The 26,814-nt window shown below is 42.9% G+C and overlaps 1 protein-coding gene across 4 annotated transcripts; it reads right to left on the bottom strand.

The window, feature by feature from the left end:
- Positions 1-38: 38 nt before the first annotated feature.
- klc3 (kinesin light chain 3) lies at positions 39-25,503 on the bottom strand. Of its 4 annotated transcripts, none has more exons than XM_020938612.2 (14): positions 25,329-25,503; positions 20,728-20,947; positions 16,976-17,041; positions 10,811-10,978; positions 10,679-10,748; positions 10,341-10,486; positions 9,816-9,898; positions 9,551-9,638; positions 6,719-6,820; positions 6,466-6,639; positions 6,196-6,295; positions 2,396-2,549; positions 1,696-1,753; positions 39-1,033 (listed from the first exon to the last, which is right to left on the bottom strand). In XM_020938612.2, the coding sequence occupies exons 1-14, from the start codon at positions 25,388-25,390 to the stop codon at positions 959-961; spliced, it is 1,566 nt and encodes a 521-aa protein (XP_020794271.1). In that variant the 5' UTR covers positions 25,391-25,503; the 3' UTR covers positions 39-958. The 4 variants fall into 4 exon arrangements, 3 of the variants coding, with proteins under 3 accessions (XP_020794271.1, XP_055004001.1, XP_020794272.1); XM_055148026.1 differs by lacking the exon at positions 25,329-25,503 and adding an exon at positions 18,317-18,788 and having other exon boundaries at positions 20,728-20,795; XR_008631486.1 differs by having other exon boundaries at positions 972-1,033; positions 2,481-2,549.
- Between the last annotated feature and the right edge of the window lie 1,311 nt (positions 25,504-26,814).

Here is a 26,814-nt window from a genome sequence, read left to right as displayed (position 1 = left end):
AGAGCTATCAGAGGTGGGACCCAAAAACACTTAACACGTAAGAATAAAGAAATATTTGGATAATTAAATGCACAAAATCTGGACAGAATGATACATGGATACATGAAATCATATCTGAAGGAGCAGGAAAAACATGAAATGTGATTTCAAAGTAACAACTCAAATATTACTCAGGTAGGTGTAAAATATGGTGTAAGAATACAAATACTACATTAAGTACTACATTAAGTAGTATTTGTATTACTTAAAAATAATGTTACTCAAGTAAATTGTAATGTAACATCAAATAATGCACACAATCAGGTATTTTCAAAGGACAGACACAAAAATGAGACAAACTAATACAATATGAAAATATTGTTAACATAAAGCTTTTGTCACTTGTAGACTTACAGTGGAAATAGGAACCACAAGTTTTGTAACAGTACTCAAGTACATTTTTTTAGAAGTTATTCACACAAATGTAACAGAGGTTTACCCGCCTCCTTCTAGTATGAATAAATACAATTAAAAACTGTAACAGTCCAGTGCAAGTGCAAACAAGATCCCTAAAATAATCCCTAAATAATCTGATAAAATCAGATTTCACATCTGATGTCCAGGGAATGTTCATCAGCTCTGTGTCTACACGAGATCATGGGGGGGCTGTGATCCCTTTGTGACCATAAAAGGTAAAGGAGCCAGCCAGAATACACAGGGAAAAGGCGATGTGGAAGTAAATACAGGTAAACAAATTCTGTAAACCAGGTGCGCTGTGGTCAAGAAGGTGTGGTCATATGTGGAATCACTGACACAGCTCTCCTCTGCTACTGTGCATAGAGGCCAAACTTCTTCAGACCCAAATGAAGGTTAAACAACATGGTAAAGCCTGTACCACACTCACAGTTCAGTCCAGGTACAGGGGCCTGGGACCCAGGGTTAGTTGGTCCCACTGTAGGACTGGACCTAGGATCCAGGGTTAGTTGGTCCCACTGTAGGAGCCGCGCCTGGTCCCATGTGTATTGGAGCCCATCCCGTCTGCTGTGCTCCAGCGCTTTGAACAAAAGGACAACAGAGGGAGAGAGATGAATTTCCCTTGGGATCAATAAAGCAAGTCTTGCTGCAGCAAACTCTTAGATCAAAAGAGGAAATGCAGTTATTTATATAGTTTTATTTTATATATATATATATATATATATATATATATATATATATATATATATATATTTTTTTTTTTTAAAATTTATTTATTAGTAGTAGTTTTCAAGTTAACTATGACCTATATTTTGTGTAGTACAGATGATAGTCCAGATGATTCTAATGAATCATAATAATTTGGATAATGGGGCATTGGGTGTAAAACACAATGGAACACTTGTATTATTACATGACATCACAAGGTGGAACAAACTGTCTGAAAGGAGAATTGAGCCTAAATATGCAGGCTTTGTGTGTTAAACATGTGTGAAAAATAATACACAACTCCAGGTCTGTTTGGTCAATGTTATAATGTTCTTTCCTCATCACATAGTGTAATGTGGACCCTTTAGAATTAAGACTAGAGGCAGTTTAATAGTTTCTGGGGGACTGGCTGTAGACCTCTCCATTAAAAAGACCCATGCAGATCATTGTCCATTGAAAGCTCCAACTTCATTAAAATTCTCTTGCTTGCACAGCCCCACCTTAAGGCCATAACAGTAATGGCATGTGCATTACCTGCTTCTGGTCCCCCGTCTCCACACTTAGCACATTCAGGGACCTGGCCCTCTTCATCCTGTGGAGAGACACCCCATTGTTCAAGATTCAATCTATTATTTCAAACTCGATTAGGATGCTAAGAAACAGACTCGAGACTCATTACTGATTCTAATACAATGGAATTCCAATATATAACAATGATAATCTTTCTTTAGACAATAGAAAGTGATTTTCAACATTAAATGGTAGTGTTTTTGTTTAGACCCTGTGGCTTTATACTGTATTTGTGCAATCCCACTGTGGTCCAGGTAGGTCCCATAATGGTCCATGGGTGTATACGAGTCTATGTGCCCTTGTTCTGATACCACTCAAGCTCGTCATTTCTGTCCTGTTCTGTCATACAGTACCACAGGAAAAAAATACCCCCTCTTTAAGACTATTTAAGGAGGCTTTTATAATATTTACAGCTCAAACTGTAAGTTATTGCTGCTTCCACTGCTCACGTTTTCTCTTTGTCAATATTAGAGTTTTAGCCTCTGCAGGGTCTCCAAAGTCAGTGTTTGAGTCACTCTAGGCTTTAGCATTAGAATTAACAACAGTCAGTCTCCAGGTATGTTTTGATGAGGTAACAGCATGGCAACATGGCTAATACAGGACCTTTAATCTACTCTGACGAATCCTTTCACACAATGTGTACGTAGCTCAGGTGCCTGCTTACCCAGCACTGTGGGGGTGTGGCTCTTTATTGGCCCCACCCTTTAGCTTGCGCACCAGTTTTTCACTGCTGCGTCTCAGGGACTCACGCAGTTTGGTGAAGGAGCCGCTGCGCCTCATTCCTTCGGGACCACCGGACCAGCAGGGGGGGGCCTCACCTGAGGATACATCATAGCGCATTACCTCTAAAGGTTTATCATTTGAATAGTCACAACAGTTAGTTTACAGGACTCTATCTGATCTGAAGGGTCATTCACGACCTAAATCCCAGCACCTGCAGCCATTCCTGACTGCAGCTCAGGGATTAGAATATTTTCACAGAAAAGAAATCCTGACGGCAAATTTTAGGAAAAGTCGGTAAACCATTTTTTTTTTTCATAATTTGAGGGTGTTGATTCAGAATATTTTGTTTACCAAGCTGGATTTTGAGTTCTAAGCCTTCTCATTTGCATATTAATGATATATATAATTTATGAGTATATTATCCATCCATCCAACCATCCATGTTCTTCCGCGGGGGCAGCAGTCTAAGTAAGGACTCCCCAGACTTCCTTCACCCCAGAAACTTCCTCCAGCTTCTCCAGGGCGACCCTGAGGCGTTCCCAGGCCAGCACCCCATTGGGACGGGCCTGGAACACCTCCCAAAGGAGGCATCCAGGAGGCATCCGGAACAAATGCCCTCCCCTCAGCTGCTCCTCTCCACGTGGAGGAGCAGCGGCTCTACTCCGAGCTCCTCCCGTGTGACTGAGCTCCTCACCCTATCTCTAAGGGAGCGCCACCCTGCAGAGGAAACTCATTCCGATCACTTGTATCCACGATCTTGTCCTTTTGGTCATTACCCAGAGCTCATGACCATAGGTGAGGGGAGGAACATAGACTGACAGTAAACTGAGAGCTTTGCCTTTCGGCTCAGCTCCCTCTTCACCACAACGGTCCGATACAGCGACCGCATCACTGTCGACCAATCCACCTGTCAATCTCACGCTCCATCCTCCCCTCACTCGTGAACAAGACCCCAAGATATTTGAACTCCTCCACTTGAGGCAGGGACTTTCCACCTGGGGAGCTTAAGCCACCTTTTTCCGGTCGAGAGCTGCGGCCTCAGATTTGGAAGAGCTGATCTTCATCCTAGTCGCTTCACACTCGGCTGCAAACTGCCCCAGTGCTGCAGGTCCTGGTCTGATGAAGCCATCAGGACAACATCAGACACGTGTAGAGGACCAGTGTTCCACGGCCAGGATGAAAACCACACTGCTCCTCCTAGATCCAAGGTTCAACTGTTGGCCGGATTCTCCTCTTCAGTCCCCGGCATAGACCTTATCAGGGAGGATGAGGAGTGTGATTCCCCTGGAGTTGGAACCGACCCTCCGGTCCCCCTTCTTAAACAGAGGGACCCCCACCTCGGTCTGCCAGTGCAGAGGTACTGTCCCTGACAGACCCACAACATCCAGAGACTTAAAATACTCAGGACGGATCATCCACCTCCGGAGATTGGCAAAAAACCTCAGTGACTTCAGCCAGGGTGATGGACGAGCCCCCCCTCAGCCTTTACTTCCTCCTCGGAAGACGTGATGGTGGGATTGAGGAGATCCTCAAAGAATTCCTTCCACCACCCAACAACTTTTTTTTATTTCTAAATGGGATAAAGGTGACAAAGCAAATCACATATGAAAAAAAATATTAGTCTTAAACTGGAAATCAAACTAAGAATGGATATGAATCCAACAAATACAAATCTAATTTATTTACAGAATTTTTATTTACAGCATTTTTAGTTCATTTTTAGTTCTTCTCCAACTCTAGGAGACACTAACCATTAACCATTTTCCTTGGAGTCACTGCAAAAATCACAAAAAGTCACACATCAGGATTTTATGTTGTCTTTAATGTGTGCTCTTTTATGTTGTGTTTAATATGTGAGATAAGGAGTTTAGAGAAAGAAGTTCTACATTACTTTAATTATGGCTGTATTTTTAGTCTGCATTGGCAGCATTCTGGCATGGCTGATCTGGACGTACTTCTACATTTGCAGCCACTTATACAGAACAGACCTGCACTGTGACAACTGCATTTGCTTGTCTTACAGTCGTACTTGCATCTGCAGGTAACCATCAAGTTGCAGGTTTTTGGGATTGCATCAGTTTGGGTTCCAGGTTTTCATTGATTATATTCCATTCCATTTCCTCTACAGGTGGCAGAACTGGATTTGTTCTGTTCGATTGTCTCCGGACTAGAGCTTGGTAATGTTTCTTCTAATAGGCCATGAGCAGCAGCACTTTAGGGGACAGAGCCTCAGGTCCCTGATGTCTGAAAAAAAGAGTGGCTCTTGTATCTTTGTGGCAGTAGCTCAGTTGGTCAGAGCTGATCTGAAGGTTGGTGGTTCGAAACCCGCTCTCGACATAAACATCATTGGTAGAGAGATCAGATCCATTGACCCACAGGTTGGTGGTGCGATTTCACCTCCCACAGGTGAATGCTGTCGTGTCCTTGGGCAAGACACTTAAACCTACCTCACCCCCTCAGTAACATTTACTGAAATGTTGTGATATAAAACATAACAGTGGCCTATATTCTCAATAAAGAATGAAAGCTGTCGATAGCAAACAGAGATAAATGACTTCCAGGAAAGCAGTCACCTAAATTCCAAATCTAGTAGAAATCTGAAATAGGAATTTGTTTCTTTTCTGCTCATCAAATGAAGGAAATGAAGGACACTAGCTTTAAAAAGCTGCAGTATAGCCTTGTTTTTATTTCAGTATGCTAATTAGGGGTCATGTGGTGACTTGACCCTGATTTACCTGATATATTTACAGTATACTGGTATTTGTTTTGTGGACTTTTATGAAATGCATTCAGTTAAAATAACTTTAATTTGATTAGTCTGGCGTCTATGCTATTATGTGAATTAGCATTCTTAAAACTCAAAATTCAGCTTGGTAAACAAAATATTTGGAATCAGCACCCTCAAATTATGGGAAACAGCACGTTTACTGACTTTTCCAAATTTGCCGCTAGAACTTTTTCTGAACACATTTCTTTGAACCTATGCTCATTCTAGATGGAATTCGGGAGGTTCTGAGCTTTCACATGAGGCATAGCCTGTTCATATACTGAGAATGAGACACACTTGGATGTTAAGGAACTGGGAATGCTCAGTTTTGACATTAGTACCATTAAACTGTAAGAGCTACATCTTGTTCCTTTAAACAGTAGAAGACTAATCTGAATCACTAAACCAGTAATTACATTACATTTCCATTCTCCACATGCATGCTCTGATGTGAGATATAACACCCCAGTGAAGACACAGGGACATGTGGGGACAATCTCTGCAGAGGACATTGCAGAACTAACTGCAGCCTCTTAAGTTTAAACCAACTTTTTTCTGGGTTGAAACTGGTAACCACAAAACTGAGACTCATGTGAGGCTCATTCAGCTTTCTGATTGGATAATGATGAACCAAAACACCAAATTATAGAATAAATAAATGGGACATCATGCCCAATGATTAAGTAAGTAAAAATAAATCACCATCACAATAGTTATCAATAAAAGCTATATTTGATTTACACATACATATTTGACATATTCAGTTCATATGTGGGGACACAGATAGTCTCTGAAATTTAAAATTTATTACCTCCTCCAGGAGGATGGGTGAGTGCGGACTAGATGTACTTTAGCTCTTTTTATATTGATTGCACAAACCTATCTTAAGCCCAGGGCTTTTAAATGAAAATCAATCCTCACTGTGAGACAATATATGATTATGATATATTCTTATGTACTATGAAGGAACAGACCTTCCACAGTGGAGCCCTCCTTGGCGTGGGCGTGGCTCAGGATCTCTTTGTAGAGTGCCTCAGCCTGCCGGTATTTGCCCTGTTTGAGGTAACACGAGGCCTGCAGAACACAAACACTACATCACCACATACAATACACACACATTATTATTATTAAAATATGTCACTCATTTTTTATAGTGGACTAGTCATGATTAGTTGAATAATCGCTGCAGCCCTACACACTACACCACACTGACCACTGACCACCTGATTGACCACAATACTGACCAGGTTGTTCTTGGTCTTGGCCACATTGCTGTCATTGGGGTCCCTGTGGCTCTGGTAGATGTGGAGGGCGCGCTGGTAGTACTGTTCCACCTCAGCGTACTTGCCCTGGTTCTGACATAGCAGGGCCAGGTTGTTGAGCTGCTTGGCCACATCTGGATGATCTGCCCCCAGCACCTGAGAACCAGAACCAAAGCCAGTTTCCCCCATGGTCCTGAGGAGGACTCAGACCAATGACTTGCACAGAACCGCTCACCTTCTCACGGATCTCCAGAGCTCTCTTACACAGAGGCTCAGCTTCTCTGTATTTGCCACGTTTTCCATACAGCACGGCCAGGTTGTTGAGTGTGGCTGCAACCTGTACACAGATGTTGCAGTGAGTTTGTAGATTCATCCAAAATGTGGCTCTACTGGTCCTCCTGACTAGGGCCATTCCACGCCAAATCTCCGAATGTCCCCGCACAACCATCTCAGATTTGACTGAAAAAATTCTAGGAGGTTCACAAACTTTCCAATAGCAAAAGTTCAAAATTTTAGCTCCCAACCCCTTATAGTTTTGTCATTAAAAAATATTTTGTCAACTCCCCCCTGACCCGTTTTGAGCAGAGTTTTCCGAGGAGCCACTTTCAGATTGCTGTATCTAAAAAACTATTTAAGGTAAGTCCTTCAAATTTTCATGGGTTAAAATTTGCCAAATGTACTTGTAGAATCTGGACTGTGCTTTTTGGTTTATCACAGATTTCTGGGGGCCTGAATTTGTTAGAAAAATTTACTCTTCAAATATCAGGGCATCTTTGAAGGACTGTGGAAAGTGCAATTTCAAAGACAGAACTTTCATATTGAACATACACCTTCCCACACATGCCACTGTGGACTTTGTATTTTAAAATTGACCCTCTGTGATGAAAACTGACCGTCTGTGAAGAAAATGTGGTGTCCGCATACATGCAGAGCATTCATGGCCTATGAAGGCACTTTCAGAAGCTAAGAAAAACACTCTGAATATTTGACACACAGCTTAAACTCAACAAAATGCTTGATTTGATTACTTAACTAATGTAAATTATCTAATCTCTTTGAGGAAACCAACAGATGTTTTGGTGTGACACTCCTGAATTGTATATAGACGTCCTGTTGTAGTGCCAGGAACATCTATTTTAGAAATGATGTGTTGTAAAGGTGCCCAGCAACAGTCTACGGAAGCCCTGTGCTGCAAGTGTAAATAAAAAAAAACAGAAAAAAAAAACCCAACTACTAACTAACTATTGTATTAATACTTATATTAATAATATTAATATTTTTCTTATTTATTTTTTTTTTAAAGATATGATCTTGTTATTTCAAGATAATATCTCAAAAAAACAAACAAAAATAAATTTTAAGGATTTTTTTTTTTTTTACATTCATGGAATATCTCAAAATAATGAGATAATATCTTGAAATAACAAGATAATATGCCCAAAAATATATATATTATTTTATTATTATAATTTTGTTTACATCCTATCCTATCCTATATAGGGTGGCAGGTTGAGTCATCACAGCAACATCACAGGTTGAGTGGTCAGATCCATTGACTCACAGGTTGGCTGATGTGATTCCAGCTCCCACAGATGAATGCTGTTGTTGTGTCCTTGGGCAAGACACTTAACCCACCTTGCCCACAGTGTCTGCGTACACTGGTGTGTGAATGGGTGAGTGGGTCCTTCTTGTAAAGCACTTTGAGTGCCTTGGAGGTGGAAAAGCACTATAGAAAAATGTGACCATTTACACTTGCAGCACAGGGCTTCCATAGACTGTTGCCGGGCACCTTTACAGCACATCACTTCTAAAATAGATGTTCCTAGCACTACAACAGGATGCTTATATACAATTCAGGAGAGTCACACCAGCACATCAGTTGGTTTCCTCAATGAGTTTAGATAATTTACAATAGTTGAGGAATCAAATAAAAACATTTTGTTGAGTTTAAGCTGTGTGTCAAATATTGTTTTCTTAGTTTTGAAAGTGCCTTCATAGTCCATGAATGCTCTGCATGTATGCAGACACCACATTTTCAAAAATCCATTTTGCAAAAATAAGGCAGAACACCATCACAAATTTTGTATATTGTAGAGGCTAATCTTTGACTCGTTTTCTCCTTGCTACTAATTTAACCTCTTCACAAGAAGGATGATTAATGAGCCTGTCTTACGCGTTTACAACTTGATGTCGTTGAGAAAAGAAAAAGAGAAGAGATGACTGGAGCAGCACGGTTGTTTTACCATTTCTTTTAAATCAAACATAAATCATGTACCGAAACATACTACAGTGCCTTTTAAACAAAAATACAAATGAATTATTATGAATTGTTAATTATATGCAAATATGTAAACCTTATGAAATGGCGCTTACAGATATGTTAAAAAAACATCTAATCTTTCTAAAACAGTCCATTTTATGTTGGTGGGTGCTGTCATGTTTTGGTATAAGATGCTAAAGATAGCACCAAATGTATTTTTTTCCATTTTTAACATGCAGGGCCCGATCTCGCCCCCAGTCTTTAGTGCTAAGATCAAGTGAGTGTGTCTAGGTGGGGCTGTACTTCGCTGCTGGAGGCTGGAGTGGGACGGTACAAGTGCACATGCTGATGGCATCTGAACCAACCTGTGACCACTGTGGAATTTAAAAGCACTGCCAGTGTGGGTAAAGTCTGCAATCTTTGCCTTATTACCAGGCATCAAAGCGGAGTGTGGGGAAATGTTATATGTGACAATAAAACAGCTCCAGAGCCTCAGGATGCAAGTACACACCACCAGAGGCACCAGGAACATAGAATTTTGTGTGGGCCATTTGGCATGGAATGAACCTATAGTCAAATCAGTTCAGAACTATTACTGAAAGTATTTCATTTCATTACATTTATTAAAGGTTCTGTTCATATTGTTTTAATAAAATAATTTCACAGATCATGTTTTAAAAGCTGCTTTAATAAAAGCCTTTACCAATTCATTTAATGAATAACCTGTCTTAAAGACTCCTTTAATTAAATCTCTCTTTTCTAGCTTGGTTCTGGTGGTCCTCCATACACCACCAGCACAGGACCTACCGCAGGGTGGTCCGGTCCCAGGGTCTTCTCTCGGATCGCCAGTGCGTCGTTCAGAAGGTTGGCTGCTTCCTTGTATTTGTTCTGGTCCCTGGAGAGAAAGGTCACAGGTCTCATTTACATCAGACACCCAAAGAGCTTCAGGTGTATTACAGTGGCCCACTCATCTAATGTCTCTTAGTCACATGAGTTTACATGCTAACTTTAGAGCCCTAATATCGATGAAACCCAGTGTAAACAGGAGGACCAGACTGCAGAGAGCACACACCTGTACACCAAAGCCAGGATGTTCAACATGGTGGCCACGTCCGGGTGGTTGTGTCCAGAAGACTTCTCCAGGTCCTCCAGCGCCTGCTCAGAAGACACCAGAGTCACTCAAGCGTGAGACGTGTGGGAAACAAAGGCAGTGCCAGACATTTTTGGTTGGAGGAGCTAAGGGCTCAGTGGGGGTGTTAAGTTCAATGGGGGTGCTCACTTAACATGTTTGTTTAGAGTCTTTTATGAATGTGAGTGTGTGTGTGTGTATGTGTGTGTGTGTGTGTGCGTGTGTGTGGAGCAGTAGTATTTGTGTGTGTGTGTGTGTGGAGCAGTAGGATTTGTGTGTGTGTGGCACAGTAGAAGGTGTGTGTGTGTGTGTGTGTGCGTGCGCGCGCGCACGTGTGTGTGTGCGTGCGCGCGTGCGCACGTGTGTGTGTGCGTGCGCGCGTGCGCACGTGTGTGTGTGTACGCGCGCGTGTGTGCATGTGTGTGCGCGTGTGTGTGGAGCAGTGGGACATATAGCTGTGTGCTACACCTGCTTGCAGAGAGGCACGGCCACCTCGTAGCGTCCCTGAGAGGCGTACTGGATCACCAGGTTATGCAGTGTGCGCAGGCGGGCTGGGATCTCATAGCCCCCCTGCTGAGCTGCCACCTCTGCACTGCTGGGGCCCCTGTGGATGGCTGCCAACGGAGCCACAGCATTCGCAGACAGAAGAGCAGAGTTTAGAGAGGGCCTCAGACTGTACTGACTCTACAACTCACAACAGGCAGAGGCTGGGCTCATTCTACACAAAACCCAAACAAACCAAATCGTGACCTCAGGTAAGTGTTCAATGTTGTAGACATCAGACAAACGAGAGCAAAATGGCTCACCATGAGGCTCCTGGTCCTCAGGAAACAGGTCCTCCAGGCTCCCTCCTGTGCAGCACATGCCTTTATCCTCCTAGAACATGACATGCACATGACACATGGGCTGTGCAGGGCAAATAGACTGTGCTTTCTCACCAGCGCTTCCTCTTGGTCCTGGTCGTACTTGCGGATGGAAGACATGAAGAGCAGGTGGCGGTTGTGCTCCTCTAGACTGACCACCTCCTGCTCTCGCTCCTGGAGCTTCTGCTGTGCACCTGCCACCTCGTCCCGCAGCCACTGGTTCTCCTGGCACAGCCGCCGCACCTGCCAAACACCCACTGTAACACCTTAGACGGTCAGGTGTAGAGCCTTAAATCTGCTGTTTTAGGCCGGGAGCCAGGTCCACCCCTCAGGATGTTTTTTCCTACCTTTTTTTCACTATTATTTCCTGTTATATTATATCTTGGGCCATAACGAGTTGATAGGGACCAACCCCAACTCGGCCCCGTTTGGTCTCAGGGCCCAAAAAACACACTTTTTAAGAAAAGCTATTTGCGAAATTATGTAACTGTAAATATTAAGGTACTGAAACCGCATATATGGTCAAATAACCCTAAAATTTGGCATGGTGTATCCTGACACATGGGGGAAACTAGCAGAAAAATATTTTGGGGCTTGTTGCCTTTCTACTGTCAAATATCACCCTAAACATATCCTAAAAGACCAAAAAATGTCTGTCCGCCTGACAAATTGTCATCAAAAGTGATCATTTTCAAGCATTTTATTGCATATATCACTGCCTCAAATGTACATAAAAAACTTCCCATGTTCATAAGCTTCAATTTAAGCCCAAGATGACCTTTGTATCTAGAGGGAAACAGCTGCTATGACCAAAGATCTTCACTGTACCTGAAATCGGCAGGAGGCAGAACTTTCAGGCTTTACCATTACTTATGGGAATAAGCAGGATTTTTTTTATAGAAACAATATTTGAAAAGAGTTGACTTATGTACTGCTGTACTATATGAAGTGAATTACATTAAAAGTGAATAATATTCATTACATTAATAGTGAATAATATTAAAACTCAAGGTCAGAGTGCAAGATAAAACTATGGTAACCAGGTTACACATACAAACACACACAACCCACACAGAACACAACATCCCATCAGAAGTTATTTTCCAAAGACAATTGTGAGAGACGCTGATCATTTTTTCTGGTTATAAAGAAACTGAGTCTATTGGGAGATTGGTGTCCTTTTATAGGCGTCCATGACTTCTAGACTGAACATGAACTATTATCAGATTGTGAGATAACAACCAACCAAAGTAGATGTGGGAGACAAAGTATGGTGTGTGTACGTGTGCGTGTGTGTGCGTGTGTGTGCGTGCACATGTCTGTGCGTGTGTGTGCATGCACATGTCTGCCTGTGTGTGCATGCACATGTCTGTGCCTGATTTCATCAATAAGATCAGTTAAGTTTCTGTTTGAGGCTAAACTTCAATGAAATTGGAAACATTGGGTCTCAGTTCTTGTATATTTACACATTGAATACTGCACATTATTTCATTGTTGTAATGAATACACTGAGTTTCAGATGGGTGTAATGCAACAATATACTATTGAAAGCAGACAACATGCCAAAGAAACAACAAAATGATGAACTGGACAGCTGGTCAGAGTTCTTCAAAGCAGAAACCTCCACCTCAGCATCTCTGCAAAACTACAGCCTGCATAGTTACAAGGAGACAGTAAATGATAGGTTCATACTTTTGTCTTCTAAGACTGATCCACTGAGTGCATTTACTGCGATCCATGATATAAAAAAGAAACTTCACACACAAACATTTGATTGTGCTGGTTAGCAAGATGTTGTTGAATCAGTTACTGATGTCTTTGGATTATGACTACCATAAAAGCTGCCAACACATGTTTTTTCCAAAATGCTAACAATGCTTTAAGCAAGTGTCAAGACAATTTCTCAATGAGACAGAAACGTGAGCTTGTGGATTCTTTAGTTTTGTTCAGGAGTTATTGCATATTTTGCAGTAGTAGTGCAGTGAAGTAAGTGTCCGGCAAGAGATATAGCTTCCAATCAAGTGTATACAAAAATGTAGAGAAAAAGCTCTGGAACTCAGTGATGAAGACCTGCTGTGCACAATCAGAGGAGTTGATCTTTTTGCCAAGGAGGCAAGTTTCATGAATGTTGTCACAAACAGTACATGGTAACACAAGCACAGTCTGACCATTTTTTGTCTGAGGTTATGACTAGTGATGTCAGCAACAGCCGCTTCTCTGAATTCTGTTAAGGTTTCATTACACAAAGCTGTGAGATGAGCAAGTTTAACAACCTGACCCTTTTCCATAACTGGTCATGCACCCAACTAAAAGCTTTACTGATCAGTGCCTTCTTTGTAGCTGTTTCAGACTCTGCAGCTGAAGTGTCAGACTCACGTTTCTGTCTCATGGAGACATTCTCTGCTTGACACATATTATTATTATTATTATTATTATTATTATTATTATTATTAAAGGTGGTTTTAAAGAGGTCTTGTTCACGAGTGAGGGGAGGATGGAGCGTGAGATTGACAGGCGGATCGGTGCAGCTTCGGCAGTGATGCGGTCGCTGTATCGGACCGTTGTGGTGAAGAGGAGCTGAGCCGAAAGGCGAAGCTCTCGATTTACCGGTCAGTCTTCGTTCCTACTCTCACCTATGGTCATGAGCTCTGGGTAGTGACCGAAAGGACGAGATCGCGGATACAAGCGCTCGAAATGAGTTTCCTTCGCAGGGTGACTGGGCGCTCCCTTAGAGATAGGGTGAGGAGCTCAGTCACACAGGAGGAGCTCGGAGTAGAGCCGCTGCTCCTCCACATCAAGAGGAGCCAGCTGAGGTGGCTCGGGCATCTGTTCCGGATGCCTCCTGGACGCCTCCCTCGGGAGGTGTTCTGGGCATGTCCCACCGGGAGGAGGCCCCGGGGAAGACCCAGGACACGCTGGACGGACTGTGTCTCTGGGTTGGCCTGGGAACGCCTCGGGGTCCCCCCGGAGGAGCTGGAGGACATGTCTGGGGTGGGGGAAGTCTGGGAGTCCCTGCTTAGGCTGCTGCCCCCGCGACCCAACCCCGGATAAGCGGAAGAAAATGGATGGATGGATGGACGGGTTTTAAAGAGATGGTTTTTAGGGCTTTTTTTTTTTAAACATGGGGAGTGTGGATGAGTCTCTGATGTGTTTGGGGAGGGAGTTCCAGAGGGTGGGGGCAGCAGTGGAGAAGACCCTGTCCCCCCAGGTCTTATGTTTCGTCCTGCTGGGGGGACACAGGAGGTTGGCGTCAGCTGATCAGAGGACATGGGTTGGGGTGTGGTGGTGGAGGAGCTCAGAGAAGCAGGTGGAGGCCAGATTATGGAGGGACTTGTACACAGTGGTGAGGAGTTTGAATTGGATGCTCTGAAGGATGGGGAGCCAGTGAAGATCTCTGAGGACAGGGGTGATGTGTTCATGGGAGGAGAGGTGCAGGTGCGGAGGCGGGCAGCAGAGTTCTGGATGTACTGGAGTCTGTTGAGGAGTTTGGAAGGTGAACCGTAGAGCAGCGATTGCAGCAGTCAAGGCGGGAGGTGACAAAGGCGTGGATGAAGGTTTCAGCAGACTGAGGGGAAAGGGATGGGTGGAGGCGAGCAATGTCCTGGAGGTGACAGAAGGCAGTTTTGGTGATGTGTTTGATGTGGTGTTCAAAAGATGGGGTCTGGTCAAAGATACCAAGGTTACAGAGGTGTGAGGAGGAGGAGACTGAGGAGTCGTCAATGGAGAGGGTGAAGTTATTGTGGGTTTTGGCGAGTGTTTTTGGGGCCAATGATTATTTCTGTTTTGTAGCAGCTGAGTTGGAGGAAGTTTGACTTTATTTTGGAGATGCAGTTTGTGAGGGTGGAATGTGTGGCTGGGGTTATGGATTTGGTGAACAGGCAGAGTCCATGTCATCTGCAAAGCAATGGAACTGGAGGCTGTGGGGAAGGATTATTATGACCCAGGGGGGAGGATGAACAGAAAGGGTCTCCAACCTTTTTTCTCTGGTGAGCCTTTACAAAACAAAAATGCCAAAGAGCTACTTATTTTAACAGTTGCAAGAAATGTAGTAAATATAAGAGCCACAGCCTTAGATTAGGGACAGTTAGATAGATGACATATAAACCATTATTCATTTATTAGTGCACAAAACTGGCCATTAATATTGTAGATTTACAATGGTAATTAATCAAATTGTACTTATTCAGCACAATACATATAATTCAACAATACCTTGGTGAGCTATTTGAAATGGGGTGGAGAACTACTGGTAGCTCCTAAGCTACAGGTTGGAGACACCTGATGTAGAGTATGAAGAGGAGGGGGCCGAGAACTGAACCAACCAATTGCTTAAAGCACGGTTAGCATTTTGGAAAAACAGTAAATGCACTCATTGGATCAGTCTTAGAAGACAAAAGTATGAACCTATCATTTACTGTCCCTTGTAACTATGCAGGCTGTAGTTTTGCAGAGATGCTGAGGTGGAGGTTTCTGCTTTGAAGAACTCTGACCAGCTGTCCAGTTCATCATTTTGTTGTTTCTTTGGCATGTTGTCTGCTTTCAATAGTATATTGTTGCATTACACCCATCTGAAAATCAGTGTATTCATTACAACAATGAAATAATGTGCAGTATACAATGTGTAAATATACAAGAACTGAGACCCAATGTTTCCAATTTCATTGAAGTTTAGCCTCAAACAGAAACTTAACTGATCTTATTGATGAAATCAGGCACAGACATGTGCACGCACACACACGCACACACAGACACACGCACAGACATGTGCACGCACACACACGCACACACACACACACGCACACGTACACACACCATACTTTGTCTCCCACATCTACTTTGGTTGGTTGTTATCTCACAATCTGACAATAGTTCATGTTCAGTCTAGAAGTCATGGACGCCTATAAAAGGACACCAATCTCCCAATAGACTCAATCTCTTCTTATAACCAGAAAAAATGATCAGCGTCTCTCACAATTGTCTTTGGAAAATAACTTCTGATGGGATGTTGCATGAAGGGTCAGGATGTTGGTTGGTTGTGTGTGGGTTGTGTGTGTTTGTATGTGTAACCTGGTTACCATAGTTTTATCTTGCACTCTGACCATGAGTTTTAATATTATTCACTATTAATGTAATGAATATTATTCACTTTTAATGTAATTCACTTCATATAGTACAGCAGTACATAAGTCAACTCTTTTCAAATATTGTTTCTATAAAAAAAATCCTGCTTATTCCCATAAGTAATGGTAAAGCCTGAAAGTTCTGCCTCCTGCCGATTTGAGGTACAGTGACGAACTTTGGTCATAGCAGTTTCCCTCTAGATACAAAGGTCATCTTGGGCTTAAATTGAAGCTTATGAACATGGGAAGTTTTTCATGTACATTTGAGGCAGTGATAAATGCAATAAAATGCTTGAAAATGATCAATTTTGATGACAATTTGTCAGGCGGACAGACATTTTTTTGGTCTTTTAGGATATGTTGAGGGTGATATTTGACAGTAAAAAGGCAGCAAGCCCCAAAATATTTTTCTGCTAGTTTCCCCCATGTGTCAGGATACACCATGCCAAATTTTAGGGTTATTTGACCATGTATGCGGTTTCAGTACCTTAATATTTACAATTACATAATTTCGCAAATAGCTTTTCTTAAAAAGTGTGTTTTTTGGGCCCTGAGACCAAACGGGGCCAAGTTGGGGTTGGTCCCTATCAACTCGTTATGGCCCAAGATATAATATAACAGGAAATAATAGTGAAAAAAAGGTAGGAAAAAACATCCTGAGGGGTGGACCTGGCTCCCGGCCTATTTAGACCTCATCTTGCCAAGTCAAGATAAGGTCATGACAATCAAGTCAAGACAGTCAAGTTTGTTTTCTTTTAGGCTTCAACAAAATGTGCATGTGTGTGGGGAGGAGGGACGGACACATAAACTGGCAAAGGCTGTTACTATAGTTCCAATATCAGTGTACATAGCCCATTTCATGTGCCTATTATGCCTTTTTACTGTGCTGAGCTTTGAAAGAACAAATGGCTGGAGTTTATAACTGACTGGGCTTTACCATTTTGATCAGCCCAGTAAAATTCAATTCCCTTAACTTAGACACAAATTTGAACAGCAGTGGGTATTAAAGGATAGACCACAAATGTACCCATGGTGGTCTCCTGATAAGCAATATGTGTGTTTGCATCACTTCCAAACCCAAGTGCTTAAAACTCACACCTGACTTGTGCTGTTGCCTCACCTGAGCTCTCAGCTTCTGTTTCTCAGCCTCCACAGAATTCAAGTGAGCCGACAAAGCCATCACCATCTGAAGACACACAGCCTGTTACACACATCATCTGAAGACATACACACAGCCTATTACACACATCATCTGATGACATACACACAGCCTATTACACACATCACCATCTGAAGACACACACACAGCCTGTTACACACATCGTCTGAAGACACACACACAGCCTGTTAAACACATCACCATCTGAAGACACACACACACACAGCCTGTTACACACATCACCATCACCTTGTAATGTCCCCATATCAGGGCCTGTCCATCAATTTTTTTTAAATTGGCCGGTGATTCTCAATCATTTATTAGAATTATTCATGCTAAGGCTTAAGGTTCTAAGGGATAATGCCTCCCCAATGTAAAGCATAAAGGAGGCATATTACAAAATTTTTTCATCTATGGTCTAATGTTGTTTCCTTATCAAAAACAGACCTGGAGTTGTGTTTCATTTCATTCACACATGTTTAACACACAAACCCTGCACATTTAGCCTGAGTTCATCTCTCAAACACAAAACACTTTCCACACTATCCCACCTTGTGATGTGGTAATACATCAAGTGCTCCACTGTGTTTTTAGAATTGCTAATCTTTACTGAACTAAAGGTAAAAGGATCTGTTAACTTGGTTAACTTGAAAACTACCACTTCATGACATCACAAGGTGGAACAAAGCATTTTGAGCTTTGGAGATGTAGACAGACTAATAATAAAGGGTTACCCACACATGTGTGAATCAAACACACAACTCAAGGTATTTTGAGAACGTTATAACAACATTATAACATGGCTTAAAGCTCACAAGAATTCATTTTGTGTAATAGGAGCTTTACAGTCTAAACTGTATTTTAAAGGAAGGTTCTTCTGATTTTGTGCTGTGTGCCTCAGTACAAATTTATGGGCAGTCAGAATGTTGTCTCAGCTCAGCCTAGCGTCTATGGGTTGAAAGTAACTAATAACAAATACTCAGTTTACTGCAATTGAGTAGATATTTGGGGTAATTGTGTAATGTATGTAATGTAAATGTCCTGCATAAGCCGTACAGTTGTATTGTCCCAATCCATGGTTGTGTGACGGCTGTCTCTGGCTCTTTCCATATTCACATAACAGTACTCTGATGGGCCAGAGTTCAGAGAATATGTGGTTTAATATTTCATGCAGTGTAAGACAACTAAATTCAGTTTCACACTGCTTGACTGATCAAGTTTTGTACAAAAGCGTGATTTAAAGTGCTTCTAAAATTGTGTTAAAAAGGAACTAATAGTCTGAGTAGTATGTTTCATGTATACTTTATAGTTTTATCCATCCATTTTCTTCTGCTTATCCGGGGCCGGGTCGCGGGGTCAGTAGTCTGAGCAGGGAGGCCCAGACTTCCCTCTCCATGCACACTACAGCTCCAGCTCTTCCAGGGGGATCCCAAGGCATTCCCAGGCAAACCCATACATAGTCTCTCCAGCGTGTCCTGGGTCTACCTACCGGTGGAGCAAACACCTCCCCAGGCAGATATCGAGGAGGCATCCAACACAGATGCCCTCCCCTCAGCTGCTTCTCTCCATGTGGAGGAGCAGTGGCTCTGCTCAGCGCACCTCCTGTGTGACTGAGCTCCTCACCCTATCTCTAAGGGAGCATCCAGTCACTTTGCAGAAGAAACTCATTTCAACCACTTGTATCCACGATCTTCTTCTTTCGGCCATTACCTCAGACCTGGCCCCAGTGCATTTTGCAGGTCCTGGTTCCATGAATCCATCAGGACAACAACATCTGCAAACAGCAGAGATGAAATCCACACCTGACCCCCTCCGACCCATGACTGCGCCTAGAAATAGTGTCCATAATAACAATGAACAGAAGCGGTGACAGAGGACAGCCCTGGTGCAGTCCAACATGCACTGGGAACATACACAGACTTACTGCCGGCATGTGAACACATTATACACTTGATACTTTCACTCAAGTAAATGACTAGCCATGTAACTGTACTATTTCTTGAGTATTTTCAGTACTTTTTTTTGCACTGCTAGCATGTACCCTCGCACAGTTTAATATGGTGTACTTGATTCAAGACTTGCATGGTGTCCTTGGTAAAGACAAATCTGGTTAACCTTTTCTCACCATTAAAGTACATACACGGGATGCGGCACATGCAAATTACACAAGTATAAAGCACAATTCCCATATTAACTCTATGTAGAGGCACATTGACACGCGGTTAAACTGCTACAGCCCAAAGGAGCATCCAACATGCTCCAAGTATATATACGGTGTAATTCCTACAGGCCTTATTGGATCACGCATCAATCACGCAGCCTAACTTTAAACAGATGATTCTGCGCTAACTTAGATGCTATGTGTCAAATTTTTAAAATGCCAAGTAAAAAGTCCCTGGTTGTCAATGAAACTCTGAGCTGTAACATGTGCAATGATAGACGTTTAACAGGCTAACCATCTTTGTGACCTCTTTAGTCTTTTCGCATCTTTCCCCAAGCATATAGCCAATCTAATATAGGTTTCCCTATAACATTTATGGGCCTCAAATTTCAAAATTCCTGCAGCTACAAAAATTAAATGAGAATTGAAATTAATAAAAAAAGAAAGAAAAAAAAAGCAGTAATTTTTCACCTTGCGAGGGCTCAAATTTTTAAGTCAAACAGTTTTACTCCTATATTCAAAAATCGTGTTTATAAGAACTCCATTCTAACAAAAAATGTTTTCAGGCAAAAACAAAGGCTAAAGGAACAAAAGATGCGTGACTTACCATATCTCTAAAGAAGAAAACATCAGTTTATATCCACAATAGGGCCATTTCATCCAGTGTGTTCTCTGCATCATGTGCGCCGAGAATTTTCACTTTTCATTTAATTCCATCAGGTCCATAAACTTTGGATTCTGCTCCAGGATTTCCACACATATAGAAGAATGTTTGATCTACAAAACATGGAGATTATCCTGCAAATGGGCAGGACTGTCTTTGGTTGAGTGCAGAGTGAGCGGAGGACAGGGCTCTAGCCAATCAAAAACTGGGCAGAGTGTTCCGCGGCACTGCTGAGCCAGAAACAGTGAGGCTTTTCCTCAGTAAAAGTTTCCAGCCTCAGTAAACCAACCGCCTCCAACTGCTTCATGTTAAATAAGGGTAAACAAGACCACAGACCGGGACCATCCACGATCTAACACCAATCTCACGCTTAGACCTAGTTCATCCATCTTTGGCTTTGGCTCTGGCACGACTTGGCGCTTTTGTATGTGTACATGGCTTTACAATGCAAAAATGGAATATGATTTATTTAATGATACAGAATTATGCTGGAAGCCTCAACAACACAGAAATGAAGAAAGCACAGGAGGTTTGCATAGGGTTGTCAAAATATCAGATACTGATCAATACTAAAACTGGTATTGAAACTAGATTCTCATTTGAGCCGGTTTTGTTCCTAAAAAGTCACATTGACAGGACAGAAATGAATCTTCCCTGAATAGCTTTAAAATGATTTTAAAACCACATAAATTAGTAGACACCCATGGACCACTATGGAACCTCCCTACCTGGATTACACAGATATAAAGCCACATGATAAATTACTAACATTTTATGTTGAAAATCACATTCTTTATCTGAGTGTTGAAACTGAAAAGTGAAACTGAAAGTTTGAAGTTTTAATATTGTGACAGCACCAGGTAGGCAGGCAGTAGACGTGTGTCCTACCTGTGCCTCGCTCAGCCCCAGCTCGATCCTCTCCAGAGACTGTTGTACCATGTGGCTCTTCTCCTGCTCCACACTGCTGTCCTGGCACAACTGGCTCTCCAGAGTCTGCTGGAGGTTCAGGAGCAGGCTGTGGTTTTCCCCTCGGAGTGCCTCCAGCCCTGCCATAACCTGCTGTGTGCTGCTCAAGATGTCGTCTGCAGACAACATGGCTCCTGCTGACCTACAAGCAGTGATGGGAAGAATAGATGAAAATGTACAGTCGTGGACAAAACTGTTGGTTCCCTCTGACAATGAAAGAAAAATCGACAATCATCACTGAAATAACTTGAAACTGATAAAAGCAATAATAAAAAATAATGAAACTGGCCTGGACAAAAATTATGGTTCCCTTAACTTAATATTTTGTTGCACAACCTTTTGATGCAAACTCTGCAAACAAATGATTTCTGTAACTGTCAATGAGACTTCTGCTCTGGTCAACAGGTATTTTGACCCACTACATGTGAGCAAACTGCTCTAGTTGTCTCAGGTTTGAAGGCTTCCTTCTCCAGACAGCATGTTTCAGCTCCTTTCACAGATGTTCAAGAGAATTGAGATCTGGGCTCACAGAAGAACACTCCAGAACAGTCCAGTGTTTGTTCTTAATCATTCTTGTGTGTTTTTAGTTGTGTGTTTTGGGCCATTATCCTGTTTGAAGAACCATGATCTACAACTGAGATCAAGCTTTCTGACACTAGGCAACACATTTTGGTCCAAAATACCTTGATAGTTTTCAGATTTCGTTGTACCCTGCACAGATTCAAGACACCCTGTGCCAGATGCAGCAAAACAGCCCCAGAACAAAACCAAGTCTCCTCCATGTTTCACAGTAGGGACAGTGGTCTTTTCTTGGTCTGTTTCATTTTTGCATCTGTGAACATAGAGCTGATGTGTCTTGCCAAAGAGCTTCAGTTTTGCCTCATCTGTCTAAAGGACATTCTCCCAGAAGCTTTGTGACTTGTTAATATGCATTGTGACAAATTCCAGTCTCACTTTTTTATGATTTTCTCAACAGTGGTGTCCTCACATGAACTGCACTTTGGTTGAAACAGTGATGGATGGTGTGATCTGACGCTGATGTTCCTCGCCCTTCAAGTTCACATTTAATAGTGTCAATTTATTTCAGTGATTTTTCTTTTCTTTCCAGAGGGGTACCGACAATTTTATCCACGTCTGTATTTAGGATCAGTTCAAAATACCTGCATTCAAATGTCTTTTGTGAAGCGTTCCGATACATGGTCCAATCTGAATGTAATGTATTCTGAATACTTATTAAACTTATTAATATTATTATTACTTCCATTACATTCAGGTGCATTTAAATGCAACATAGCATTAAAAAACAGCTTTCTATTGGTTTCACTGTTATGCATTTCCTATCACAAATTGGAGATGGAAAAACACATGCACTTACTATAGGAGCGTTGTTTTTTCTCACCGACCGTGTGCAGTTTGAAGCCGACACAAATTAACTGTATTTTGAATACTGTCAAATGTAACTGTACTGGGATACAGTTACACAAAATGAGTATTCAGACTATGTATTCTCAGTACATGTATTCAGTTACTTCCCAACACTGTCTACGGAACATACAGTGCTGCCATTGCATGAGACAAATACATTCTCTTTTTATGTTACTCATAACACATCTTGAGTTAAAGATGGGGTCTATGAGGTTTTAATCACCATGTTACATTTTATTATTTGAAAGTGCCATTTTCGCCAAAACCAATGTATTAACATGTTTAATAAGTTTCACTTTCTTTTTAGACTTTCCGAGTCTCCCCTGCCTTTGCTCTCTGTGTTAAGTCACTCCGCCTGTACATCGCATCAGGTTTGTCTAGTTGCTGGGTACAGTTTTGTGTCATGTTTTTCTATATTTATTGAGAATTGTCATGTGGGAGCATGGGGAACCTCTGAAATCTCTCTTCACACATGTTTTTGATGAGGGGACAATGTTATAACATTGTAGACATTATTAGTCACACTAGATCGTTCAGTGGAGGAGTTCCTTCTCCTTGTGTGTCTGATTTTTGTTATTATAAAATTCAACCTGCTGTTAGAGCAATTCCATTTCTGTGCTGTACTGAGGGCACACACTGCAGCTCTTGGTCCTACTCATCAGAGGGATAATGCTCCCTACAACATAGGCAGGTGGAACTGGACAACACTATCACAGAGTGTTTCTCAATTCCCAGGATCCTTCCTCCAAAGACCACTTTGCAACACTCCTAATGCTAAGCCAACGCTCACAGCTCCTGGGAGGCAACTGACCTGTCACATGACCTGATCAGACGCAATAAGTTTTAATAAACATCAATGCCTCTACAAATATAAAGTGTTTTTATGCGTCCATGTGCATTAAAGCATGAATAATAAAGGCTGAGTGAATCATCTGTTATAAGTGTTTTAGGCTGATCATTAAATAAATAAATGCACAGCCTGAAGAAATGCATAGCCTGTTTTAAAAAGATTCTGCCCAATATGCTGCATGGATCCTGATATGAAATAATTTGATCTAATAAAAGCGTTATCTGAAGTAATGTAGCTAAAACAGCAAAAACTATTTACTTCTTTAATTTTATTAAAATACACTTTACTGCTTAAATAAAGTTTGTAAAAATGAAGTTGCAGTGCATTGTGGGCAATCTCAAGTGCTCCGAGGCAGATGAGAGGAAGAGCCAAATGGAGGAGTCGAGCGCAGAGTATGTAAGGACAGAGAGCACAGAGAGAGAGAGAGCAAAGAGAGAGAGAGCACAGAGAGAGCACAGAGAGAGAACACAGAGAGAGCACACAGAGAGAGCACAGAGAGAGCAGAGAGAGAGAGCACAGAGAGAGCACACAGAGAGAGCAGAGAGAGAGAACACAGAGAGAGCACACAGAGAGAGCACAGAGAGAGCACACAGAGAGAGCACAGAGAGAGCAGAGAGAGAGAGCACAGAGAGAGCACACAGAGAGAGCACAGAGAGAGCAGAGAGAGAGCACAGAGAGAGCACACAGAGAGAGCACAGAGAGAGCAGAGAGAGAGAGCACAGAGAGAGCACAGAGAGAGCACAGAGAGAGCAGAGAGAGAGAACACAGAGAGAGCACACAGAGAGAGCACAGAGAGAGCACACAGAGAGAGCACAGAGAGAGCAGAGAGAGAGAGCACAGAGAGAGCACACAGAGAGAGCACAGAGAGAGCAGAGAGAGAGAGCACAGAGAGAGCACACAGAGAGAGCACAGAGAGAGCAGAGAGAGAGAGCACAGAGAGAGAACACACAGAGAGAGCACACAGAGAGAGCACAGAGAGAGCAGAGAGAGAGCAGAGAGAGAGCACACAGAGAGAGCACAGAGAGAGCAGAGAGAGAGCAGAGAGAGAGAGCACAGAGAGAGAGCACACAGAGAGAGCACACAGAGAGAGCACAGAGAGAGAGAGCACGGAGAGAGCACACAGAGAGAGCACACAGAGAGAGAGCAGAGAGAGAGAGCACACAGAGAGAGCACAGAGAGAGCGCACAGAGAGAGAACACACAGAGAGAGAGCACACAGAGAGAGCACACAGAGAGAGAGCACAGAGAGAGAGCACACAGAGAGAGCACAGAGAGAGCACAGAGAGAGCGCACAGAGAGAGAACACACAGAGAGAGAGAGCACACAGAGAGAGAGCACAGAGAGAGAACACACAGAGAGAGAGCACAGAGAGAGAACACACAAAGAGAGCACAGAGAGAGAGAGCACAGAGAGAGAGCACAGAGAGAGCACAGAGAGAGAGAGCACACAGAGAGAGCACAGAGAGAGAACAGAGAGAGAGAGCACACAGAGAGAGCACAGAGAGAGAACACACAGAGAGAGAGCACAGAGAGAAAACACACAGAAAGAGAGCACAGAGAGAGAGCACACAGAGAGAGAGCACAGAGAGAGAACACACAAAGAGAGCACAGAGAGAGAGAGCACAGAGAGAGAGCACACAGAGAGAGCACAGAGAGAGAGAGCACAGAGAGAGAGCACACAGAGAGAGAGCACACAGAGAGAACACACAGGGAGAGAGCACAGAGAGAGAGCACACAGAGAGAGAGCACAGAGAGAGAGCACACAGAGAGAGCACAGAGAGAGAGCACAGAGAGAGCACACAGAGAGAGAGCACAGAGAGAGAGAGCACACAGAGAGAGCACAGAGAGAGAACACACAGAGAGAGAGCACAGAGAGAGAGAACACACAGAGAGAGAGCACAGAGAGAGAGCACACAGAGAGAGAACACAGAGAGAGAGAGCACAGAGAGAACAGAGAGAGAGAACACAGAGAGCACACATCTATTATTAATTTCGCAATAACAATAAAAAAACAAAACAAAACAATGTAATAATAATACATTCTTAGGATTATGTACCACGCATGAGAGCGCAGGAGTGTGCGCTCCTGCGCTCTCATGCGTACAGGAGCGCATAGTGCGCGCAGGAGAGTGGAGAGCTTCAGGTGACAGTGCGTCAGGATTATGGCTTTGTGCTGCTGTGGTTACGACAGACGCACGCCCAGGATCAGGTCACAGACTGTCCCAACTCCCAACAGTACTCCCAACTCACCTGACCTGACTGTCCCGGCGTAGCTCCGTGTGGCCTTGAGCGCGTACATGTGCCACACACATCCACGCGGAGCGGCCCTGTCCTGTGAGAGCTGCTCGGACAATCGTGGGCCACGATCAGGTACTCCACGATCCGCGTTTACGTCCGACTCCGAGGTAAACAACCACCTGCTGCAGGCCGTCACTTCCGCCATGACATCCGCTCACGGCCTTCAAAATAAAAGCCTTAGACTGATAGTGGACCAATTAACTACATTTAAAATCTAAACTAATGCTAATAAGTCAAATCAAAGGGATCTCAAAAGGTCCTCAAAGAGACCCTTTGAGATCACCCTTTGAGGTGAGGGTGCCTGGACTGAAAAAGTTATCTTCTGGTAGTTTTTGGGCTTTCTGCTGCTCTCCACAGGGATCAATTCAACAACTGTCCGACTCCTCTAACTTCTCTATTTTGTCACTAGAAGGCACTGTAGAGTCGCACTGTGGAGGCTACATGAGCGCATGATGGATGGCTCAGCTGTTGAGCCATCCATGAGTGTGGCCTGTACCCTTATAAGGTCTACCTCCCCCGGGACCCTCCCAGGACCCTTCCCCAGGACTGCCTTCCCAGCATGACCTCCCAGTAACAGACATACAAGCCCCCAAAGCCCGTAAACACAATAGAACAACACTGAACAAGAGGATCTCTGGATCCAGCAGAAGGTTGTTTTATGTGAAATGGGATTAGAACAATAAACAGTGAATGTATGATGGAGCACAAAGGTAACACCCAGAGCAGGCCACAGTAGTCAGGAGTGGGGAGCCTCTGAGTTTATATTAACTACTTCTAATAATGTGTCTGATAACACCCTGATGACCCTTAAGAATGATTACATTAACCAGGGACCAGATGTGTCTAAACAGATAGGGACCAGAAGCCAACTTTGCCTGTGCATAAAGTAGGCCTTTCATTTTGCAGGATTGCCCTAAGATGTACTTTACCATTTTCGTTGGGTGCATCTCACTTTGTGTGTCTTTTTGCTGAGTAGGAAAAACCAAGTACAGTCTGACTCTGTGAGCACCATTCGTCGCCTAGGCAACAAATTCAATTCATTCATTAAAGATTCTTCATTCTTCATTAAGATCTCGTCTCTGTTTCCAAAGCTGCTACTAAGCCCCATGTTCCTTTCTATGAGTGCCTCACTGCACTCATTGTTACATATTTCAACTACTGCAATAGTGCCCAGGAGCTCTCAACTCCACAGTTTGTCCACAGTGATACTGTGAAATGTTGCTTTGATATTACTGCATAACTATGTACATTGCCTGTGCTACTCTGCTGATGCTTTGTTTTGTCCTATCCTCTTTCAGTTGTGGATTGTGACTTGTGTACAGTGATCCAGTCTGCTGCAGCCGTGGGACCAGGGTGAACGGTCAGTCGCTGTAGCAGTGACACACACAGCTGAGTCAATGCAATTCAATCAGCAGAGTGCACCTCTAAACATAGACCC

The sequence above is a fragment of the Boleophthalmus pectinirostris genome, unplaced genomic scaffold, assembly GCF_026225935.1.
Source record: "Boleophthalmus pectinirostris isolate CB_2022bp ecotype Guang Dong unplaced genomic scaffold, ASM2622593v1 HiC_scaffold_9, whole genome shotgun sequence".
NCBI lineage: Eukaryota > Metazoa > Chordata > Actinopteri > Gobiiformes > Gobiidae > Boleophthalmus > Boleophthalmus pectinirostris.
The sequence above is the reverse complement of the archived record's forward strand: the minus strand, read 5'-3'. Positions and strand labels throughout refer to the sequence as shown.